This window comes from Phaseolus vulgaris, chromosome 1 (assembly GCF_051622355.1).
Source record: "Phaseolus vulgaris cultivar YP4 chromosome 1, ASM5162235v1, whole genome shotgun sequence".
Taxonomy (NCBI): domain Eukaryota; kingdom Viridiplantae; phylum Streptophyta; class Magnoliopsida; order Fabales; family Fabaceae; genus Phaseolus; species Phaseolus vulgaris.
Window position 1 is genome coordinate 33,149,915 of NC_143498.1, and position 9,260 is coordinate 33,159,174.

General features: G+C 34.7%; 1 protein-coding gene across 6 annotated transcripts; it reads right to left on the reverse strand.

Annotated features, from left to right (window-relative positions):
- Positions 1-666: 666 nt before the first annotated feature.
- LOC137813855 (glutamate dehydrogenase 1) lies at positions 667-7,010 on the reverse strand. Of its 6 annotated transcripts, none has more exons than XM_068616303.2 (10): positions 6,080-7,010; positions 3,583-3,702; positions 3,349-3,462; positions 2,825-3,046; positions 2,592-2,666; positions 2,370-2,486; positions 1,712-1,962; positions 1,415-1,490; positions 1,241-1,327; positions 667-1,093 (listed from the first exon to the last, which is right to left on the reverse strand). In XM_068616303.2, exons 2-10 carry the CDS (start codon positions 3,688-3,690, stop codon positions 908-910), a joined length of 1,236 nt encoding a protein of 411 aa, XP_068472404.1. In that variant the 5' UTR covers positions 3,691-3,702; positions 6,080-7,010; the 3' UTR covers positions 667-907. The 6 variants fall into 6 exon arrangements, with proteins under 6 accessions (XP_068472404.1, XP_068472401.1, XP_068472402.1 ...); XM_068616300.2 differs by having other exon boundaries at positions 3,583-3,714; XM_068616301.2 differs by having other exon boundaries at positions 3,583-3,748.
- Between the last annotated feature and the right edge of the window lie 2,250 nt (positions 7,011-9,260).

The following is a 9,260-nucleotide window of genomic DNA, read 5'->3' on the forward strand; positions in this document are numbered from 1 at the left end:
AGAGTGGGTAGAAGAGGCCAAAAAGTAAAGGAGAAAGTAAAGTTTTTTTTTTTTCAAGAAATGTTCAGTAAACAAGGAGGAAATAAGCCTAACTTAAGTTTAAATTTGTAAAAGCTTTGTTGGAAGAGGATGTCTAATGATAATGGAGTGTTTCCTTGAGTTACTAATTTTTCTTTTGTTCAACTCATTCTTAAGGTGGAAAAATCCACACCATTTAGGAAATTTAGATTGATTTCTTTGGTGGAATTTATCTACAAGATACTTGCAAAAGTTGTTTTTATTCTATTAAAAAGGGTGTTGGGTAACATGATGGACCAAAGGCAAAGTGCTTTTATAAGAGGGAGACATTTATTGCATAACACATTAGCTGCAAATGATGGGTTTTCAAGAGAAATAGACATGTAGTAGTTAATGGAAGTCCTACACATGAGTAAATTTTTTCTTTGAATTTATTTTTGTTGAATATTGTAGGGAAATAGTTGTTTGGTATGATGAGAGAAAGCAAAAGAGAGCAACTTTTATTTTAGTCTTAGTGGGAGATATTAATGTTTAAGTAAACTAGTTTCAAATGGAGGTGGGGTGTTCGGAAGGATAAGGGTGTGTTATGGTGTGAGATGGTGGAAATGTTAGATTTTGAAAAGATATATTGGGGATGAACCCTTAGAATTTCCTTTCCCAAGTTGTTCCTTTCATTTAGATATATTTTGAAAAGAACAGCAATTGGAATATCAATCAAGAATAGAACATGGAGTCCTCCCCTCTTGATAAATGATATATAAAATGGATGAAAGAAAAATTGGGGGTGAGAATACAATTCACCCAACACATGAAAGCAACAAAAGCTTTGTGAAGTGTTGCTGAGAATGGAGCTCTTTTATTGAAAGCATGCATACAGCAGCAATAGGTGTCAAGCTTCCCACCCCCTAAGGACAGTGGCACGTGCCACACGATTAACTGCCAGGGTGAAGGCTCCCATACGAAGATCACATTCATGGCTTTTGCACATCTCCTTCACGTCTTTGAAAGCTTTGGTCATGTAGTTCCTTAGCTCATTGTTCACTTTTTCCTCATTCCACATGAATCCTTGGATGTTCTGTGTGTAACAAATCCATCAACAACATGAGCTCGACTACATAAAGTACACAACCAAAAACATATTTCTTCTATGCTTGTTAACTTACATGCACAACAAACTGTGTTAGAATATCATTTTTTTTCATCAAACACTAAAATTAGTTACCTGAACCCACTCAAAGTAGCTAACTGTAACACCTCCTGAATTTGCATATATGTCTGGGAGGATGACAACACCCTTTTTCTTAAGAATCTGCAAGTTCATTAAACAAATAAATAACATTTCTTCTTTTTCTTTCTTGATTAAAGAAGAAAAAGGGAGGAGAAAATTCAAACTAGCCTCATCAGCCTCTGGGTCAGTTGGGTGGTTAGCTGCTTCCACAATGAATTTGGCCTTGATCTCATTTGCATTTTCTCTTCAACCATACCAAAACATAAAACAAAAGTAGCTTTATACGTTCTTATTATATAATAATTCAACTTTAGAATATTGCTTTTTGGAAGCAAGTTTATGTTTGGTAAGCTATGATGATGATAATGTGCTATGTAGTTTGTTAAAATAATAAATTAGTTTGAGGTGTTCCTTGTTTGCCAGAGTTAATAAAAAAAGAGTTTTGTAGTCAAGTTAGGAAATCACCTATTGATGACACCCCCAAGAGCTGCTGGAAGTAGAACATCACAATCTTCAACCAATATTGAGTCAGGGTGAATTGGATCACCACCATGGAATCCTTTTACACCCTTGTGTTTTTTGGAATGCTCCAGTAGGCTAGGAATGTCAAGACCTTTGCTGTTCTTTATGGCTCCAGATATGTCACTCACAGCAACAACTTTCCCACCTTTCTCACTGATTAATTGTGCAGCCCATGACCCGACATTTCCAAAACCCTGAACATATGATATCATGACTTTATCTTCAATTCGTTGGAATACTAAATAATGTTTTGGAAAAACTGATATAAGAGAATTTTTACACCAGTTTATATATAAGTTAGTATCCGTAAGATCCTAAATCCAATTACTTTGGAGTAGTCTTTACCATGCTAGTAGAGTAAAAAGGTCCAACCTCTCTAAAACTGACTAAATGTTCTAACTTAGCTATTTGCTACGAATAACTTTTAACTAAACTAATTATATGTGGGAATCTCTTACAAAATAACCCAGAGGTTCATTTGTTATCACTAACACAATCATGTGCATTGACCATTAATTTGAACATCATTTCAAGTTGGCACAATGCAATATCCATTCACTGGCACAGAGATCAATGAAAGTAGACCAGACTCAACAAGTACCTGTATGACAAACCGTTGTCCTGATACACCCTTTCCATACTCATTAAGCAAAGCCTCTGTTGCAAAGAGAACACCTCGTCCTGTAGCCGCGTCTCTACCTAGAGATCCACCAAGATCCTACATTGAAAAAAAGTTAAGGTTCAATTGTTTTTTAAGCATGATTTTATCAAGTCATTGCAATGACCAGTGAAATTAAATATAGAAACAAAGCCCATTACTTACTATAGGTTTTCCAGTCACAACTGCTGGAGAATAACCATGAAATTTGGAGTACTCATCTAGTATCCATGCCATAGTCTGCATGGATAAGCAAACATTCGGTTAGATAATATTCAATTGCAAAAAATCATACCAACAGTCAAATATAAAATAACAGTAATATAGTAAAAAATTGTGTATAGTCTTAAAACAAACAGCAGAAGATTCAATTCTAAATCTGTCTAACTAGTACTGACCTGTGGTCCTGTTCCCATATCAGGTGCTGGCACATCTGTGTGAGTTCCAATCAGATCGTGAATTTTCTGGGTAAAAACTCTGGTTAGTCTTTCTAACTCAGATATACTTAATTCTGCAGGGTTACACCCTATCCCTCCTTTGGCACCACCATATGGTATATTTGCCACAGCTGTTTTCCATGTCATTAGTTGTGCTAAAGCATTCACTTCATCTGGGTCAACCTATTTATTCCATTAAACGATTTCTGAATCAGAACTGAGAACCTAAACTACACACCATATACACATATACAAACAGTTGCACATAAAAAAAGTTGTAATTTGAATCATAGCTTTTCTTTCAGAGGATTTTCCCTACACTTTCGAAGTCATACAAAAACTTAGGAATCAAACAAGTTTTGTTGTCAAAAATCTGATGGCAATTCAGCGCTGGACTAGTTGTTCAATCAAAAGAATGCATGTCTTTACCACAACCATAGATAAAAACCTTGAATAGTTAATAATTGAAAGTTTTTTGTGTTAACCTCCGGATGGTATCTGATTCCTCCTTTCATGGGGCCTCTGGCATTATCATGTTGAATCCTGAATCCGACATAAGATTGCAATGTGCCATCATCTTTAGGTATGGTACATTCAACCTGCATTTTGTGAAACATTATTTAGAACTAGAGTTGGTGAAAATGTGAAACAGCAGGGAGAAAACAAGTCAACTAATTTTCCAGATAGATATAAAAAACACAAGAAGCAATTTTACTTGCCTTGATTTCCCTGAATGGAATCAGTAAACTTTTCTCAAGCTTTGAATCCAATCCCAGAAGCCTAGAGGCCAGCTTAAAGTTCCTGTTGGTGGCTGCTAGTGCATTCATGGTTCCCCTTTACTACAGGAAAGACTAACACAGTATTCAATCTTTTAGCCACAGATATCTGAGATGTGGAAAATAGATCCTGCAGTGTTACTATAATTGGGACTATATATATTGTATTGAAGATGAAAAGAGATGCATTAGAGCTAATATTTATATTAAGATATACACAAAGGCGGTAGAGTCAAATGTGAACAATACAATATAGACTAGTAGATGTTGGTATGGCCCATATAATACAAGCAAAATGGATAAGTGCCAGCAATGTGCCATATCATGTGGATCAATGTCAGCAGTTAATCATGTAAAATTAAGATCACAAAGGAAAAAATTAAACATGAAACCCTCTCTCTAAGAAAGGCTAAATATAAAATAGTTGCATTATCCCAATAAGAATATCTGGTAACAGTAAACATTGTTGTTAACTGTGCATTAATAATCTTCTTCACTACTGAGTGTACCTGTCCAGTGTTCTATCTTCTTTCACATCTTCAAGAAGAAAACTAGTTAGAGATCTACCATGATCCTGGGGATGAGAATACAGTTTTATTTTTCTGATTTTCTGTCAATTCAAAGTCAATGTGTTCAGGAAGCCTTTGTTATAATTTTCTGAAATAGCTCATGAAAGAACTGTGCAGCCAGTGCCCCTTTTTTTATTGACACGTTATGGGGTACTATTGGGCAAAGCCTTTGCAAATAGACCCAAAAAGAGAATCTCAAGAAAATCACATTTCTACAACATCAAGAAGGGCCAACTTTTTTGGAATCTTTATGCAGAAGAAACTTTAAGAATTAGAAGTTTCTCAATGGCTCCAAAATTACCTGAAGAGGCACTATCCAAAATCTACCCTCAAGGATGCAAAATTTTGTGTAACAAGTCTCACATCTAAATACTGTTCATGCACTTGTTAGTTACAAGACATTCATTGCATCCACACTTTTCTGTTACTATTACGTCTTCAATCTTCAATGCTCTCTGTCATATTCATTTAAATTTGAGTACCTTCTGACAAATTTTTTTAACTAAAAAATATCTTTTCTTTTTCTAATATTTTATATTTCTTCTATGTTTAATAATTTATAAGAAATTGTTATTTATATGCATAAATCTCTTCAATTTCAAATAATTTAACATGACATGAAAAAAATATATATATTGAAAAAGAATTCATATAATATAAAATAAGTTTCTCCTGTGATGGGTAGGAAGGAACATAAATGATGCATTTTAAGACAAACACAGATTTCACGGCCTTTGTTGCGGATCGTGCCATATATTATATTTTATTATTCCAAGTTCATATATATCAATTACAAAATGTGGCCATTCCAAACTTCATTAAATTATTTCTCTAAGTACTTGCCTTCCACGATGCCCCACTAAATGGTATTGATGATACAAACTTCTAGGTATGATTGCCCTTAGATCTTTTTTAATGAAGGGAACAAATTTAAAGTTATGTGCCCTTTCTTTTCTACTTTTCTTATAATGATTTAAATATATATGGTCTTCCCCACTGGCCAACTTGTTTTGCTTTTATATTCGAATGACAAGTCCTTAATCCAATCTAATAACACTCCACACTTTGTCATAACAATAACATTAAACACGTTTAAATTGTTCCAGCCTCACTCTTCGGGTGAGTGAAAGAGAACAGGCTAAGCCAGCATGTTGGTACTATGTGAAATCAATAATATTCATAGTCTAAGTTATCCTATGAAAAAAGGTTTATCATATGGCACATGTGACTGTCCAATCAAACGCATTCAATTTTAAATCCCCGGTATTTTCATATCAATATATGAATGAATCAGTTCAAATTAAGTGACTGTGCTAAGATAACTTTGAAAGTATGAACACAGTTATCATCTTGGCATATTCTACAGATCAGTTAAGTTTATACAGTAAAAAGTTATTGATGAAGCAAGTCACATAGGACTAAAGGGGATAGCTTAGATATTTAATGCAACACAAATCATTTTAATAATCTGCCATCAAGAAATTGACATAAAAAATGAGATTTCATGGTGGTCAGAACTTTGCACTTGTAATCATCATGATTTATCCAAATAAATAAAGTCATCATTCTCATGCTTTTGGACAATGCTAGCTAAGAACTGGTAAAGTGGAAATCTTTGTCAGTACCAAGTATTGTATATTTTTTTTCAAAAGCAAAGGCATCATGATCCAGAATCCCTGACTCTGTAGAACTAAAAACGAAAACCATAATACCAAAGGCAAAGACCAACTCATTCTCCAATTGAAGACATTAAACTCCTTAGTATCATTGAATTGCACGCTTTCAACATAGAGAGAAAGGATTTAAAGCAACCAAATTTGTTCAACACTATTGTTAACATTTCAGATAAAAAAGTGAATTGAGAAACTTACCAAGACTTGGAGAATCAGACTCGGAGGAAGGGAGTCAGTAAGAAGCTGGGTTGCAGCAAGCAAGTCAAGGCTTGATTAACAGAAAACCAGCCCAGATATAAATAGAGTGGGGGAAAAGAAAGAAAACATAAACCCTAGGAAGAATCGGAATTGAATTCCAAAAGGAATCTAATTCAATTGAAAAGCAAAATCCCTGTGCAGTTTGCAGACACCACAAATATGGAAGAAACACTCAAATCAACATGTATATGTATGTACTTTGGTCAGAACTGAGAACTACAATTTAGCAGTGACAGAATATGATGCGAGTGTGAATGAAAGATAGGTGGTTTGAGGTCCTTTCCTATATCCCACTAGGCACTAGATGGCATATCTTAGCCAATCTCCACCATTAGTCACAACACTGCACCTCACTGACACACAACACACTTGAGAGGAAGGGAACATAAGCATAATAATGTTAGAGCAGGGTTGTACTGTCCAGTGACTATAAATATAGATGGTTTCATCACACACGGGAATCCAACGCGATTCCACATTTAACACTAACCAATCACAATCTTCAACCCCCTATTCATGATATTACTTTTGCTAAATATTTGGTAAAAAGTCTCATGGGACCATAATACTTATTTTCCAAGTTATCAAGTGCTACTTCAATTTATTACAAATTCATTTTCACATACCAGGGATACGTTTCAAGTAAAGCTCATATTATTGTAGATCGGCTCAATCCCTAGCTACATATAGGCTGGCACAAAGGGTACCCAACCCCTCAGTTTCAAGCAAAGAGGTTGATATATGATAGAAATTATATGTTCTAATCTAATTAGTCCAATTTTGCTTTAGGGTACACAACCCCTTAATCTTGAGCCGGTGAGGTTAAAAGACTAGCACAAATGGTTGTTTGGAGGTTAGTTAGCGAAACATTGGGAGAATGAGATGTTTTAGAACGTTATTTATAACGGGATGTGATACATTAAATGAAGCACATGACGTATCGAAGCATCAAATTGTTCACTTCAAAGGGTTTGGTTCTAGGTAAAAGTTTATCTTTCAATTTAGTACAATATTTTATTCCTTATCAAGATAGTAAGGCGAGTGTTTAAAAAATTCGTCCCGTTTTTACTCGATGGGGTTTTCATATTTATAAGGATAATCTCTTCCTTGTTTTTCTTCAATGGAACTAATTAGTTGCTAGCAACAAAACAAACTCCGATTCAATGATTTGGTTGTTCCTCAAGCCTTAGAAATCTCGACAACAAAATTGCCTCTTCTACTTATCTTGTTGGACCCGCCCAGACAATGCCTCATAACCGAGTCGTGCCACACCAAAAAGGCGTCGTCATCTCCATCTAGGTTGGTCAGTGATACAATTTAAGTAGTCAAGAAGATGATCAAGGATTCAAGAGACAATTCACACTGTGAGCAGTCATCTTAAGAATCAAGTCAAAACCCCACCAAAGATCAGACAAACCTTACCAGAAGACGAACTAGGCATAAACCAGAACACCAAATGTTCTTTCTTCTAGTCTTTTTAAAAGACAAGATATGTTTGTAAAGAAATTGGGCACACTTTGGGGTCCAAATAGCAAAATAGGCAAGAGTAGGTTCACATAGCATAAAAGGGAGTGTACTTAGCGAAATGTGCTTGTAACAAGCCCATTTTTTCAAGACAAGGCCCCTAAAATTAGGGTTTTTAACCTACCTTCTAGAAGATGTTCCTGAAGGTGCAGTTTTGACCATGGTCAACACCCTAGGCAACCCCTTTCCCTTTGTCCATTTTACCCTTCCCCATCTTGCCCACCAAGGCACCCATTCCTATAAATAGGGTGTCTTGCCTCATGTATTCACAACTTAATTTTGAATAGTAAAGAAACTCTACAAGAGTGATTTTGTGAGACTTGTGAGCTCTCATGTTGGGTCTTATCTTTGGTGGGTAATATCTCAAGTGGCGGCTCTTGCATCACTCATCTTGGAGTCTCTCTGCTCTAAGTGGCGTGACTTCCTTTCTTCCCATAAGATATCTTCATCCCTTCCTCTTTTATCTTTTATTTACACCTCCTTCCATTCCATACACGTCTTCTTCTATTCTTTAATTTTGTTCTTTACTTTGTTCTTCTTCTTTAATTGTTCCTTGTCTCTAATTCCGCTGCATCATTTGTCACCTTATAATTGTCTTTTCTCTTTGCCCTTCTGAAGTGAACATTCACACTTACTTAACCACTTGGTTATGTTCGTGTCCAATGGGAATCTTCTTAGGATTCTCACTATAATTGCTAAATCAAAAGTATTAAACAAAGAACAACCAATAAAATGTGCAATCCTAAAATCAACTCACATCATGTGGTATCAAAACATGGTTATTTTGTCCTTATTTGCTTTGAGTTGATTTCGGCCCTTTAAATTCTAGCACATTTAAATTCTTGCTTTTACCTTCAAGCAATTTCAATTCCACCTTTAAATTCTTGTCATCTAGAATTCCGCAATTTTATTCATTAAGCACTTTAAATTTTGCTTTTGAATTTTTTTGTGTAAACTTTTTTTCCTTACCTCATTTGCTTGAGTCTTATGTTCTTAGTGTTCTAGGAGTATTTAAATCCTTTCTTCTTATTCTGCTTTTAATTATGAAGAACTAAAATCAACTAGAAATTTGTTTAAGTAGAAGTTGATTTAGTTCCAAACAAAATTCAAGTGATCATATGAATTGAATCCCAATTTATTTGTGAAAATTTAAAGTAAGTTAAAATATGCATGTCAAGATTATGGACATTTTAAATCCATAAAACAAAAGCAAAGACAAAAAAAAGTTTGTGCAATTCACTTTCCAAGTTCAAAATTACTAAAAAGAGGATTCTTTTTATGTGGCAAATTGTTTTCATATTTGAGGAATTTTATCCTTCTTACTTTTACAATTTCTAAGAAAATTAAAACTTCATGGTTAAAAGTTTAAGTAAGTTTCTTTAAGTCTTCATTCGTGTTTTTCTTGTTTGTCTTCTCAAAGTTTTGCCACTATCTTTTTCCCATTTGGTTTTGCTTTCTTTCTTTTAAGCTTTTCTTGCTAGTCTTTCAAATTTTCTTAAGTTTTGTTGTGGGGATCTTTGGTCAACAAGTGTAAGAGCTTTGTCATCTTTCACTTGAGATGTTGCTACCAAGTGTAGACCTTTATTTTTAGAGTGCA

Coding starts and splice junctions, on each gene's coding strand:
- LOC137813855 (XM_068616303.2), bottom strand. CDS start 3,690: ATGAATGCACTAGCAGCCACCAACAGGAACTTTAAGCTGGCCTCTAGG. Junction 2,667..2,824: donor ATATGGGAACAGGACCACAG/GTCAGTACTAGT, acceptor TTATCCATGCAG/ACTATGGCATGGATACTAGA. Junction 2,487..2,591: donor TTGTGACTGGAAAACCTATA/GTAAGTAATGGG, acceptor TTTTCAATGTAG/GATCTTGGTGGATCTCTAGG.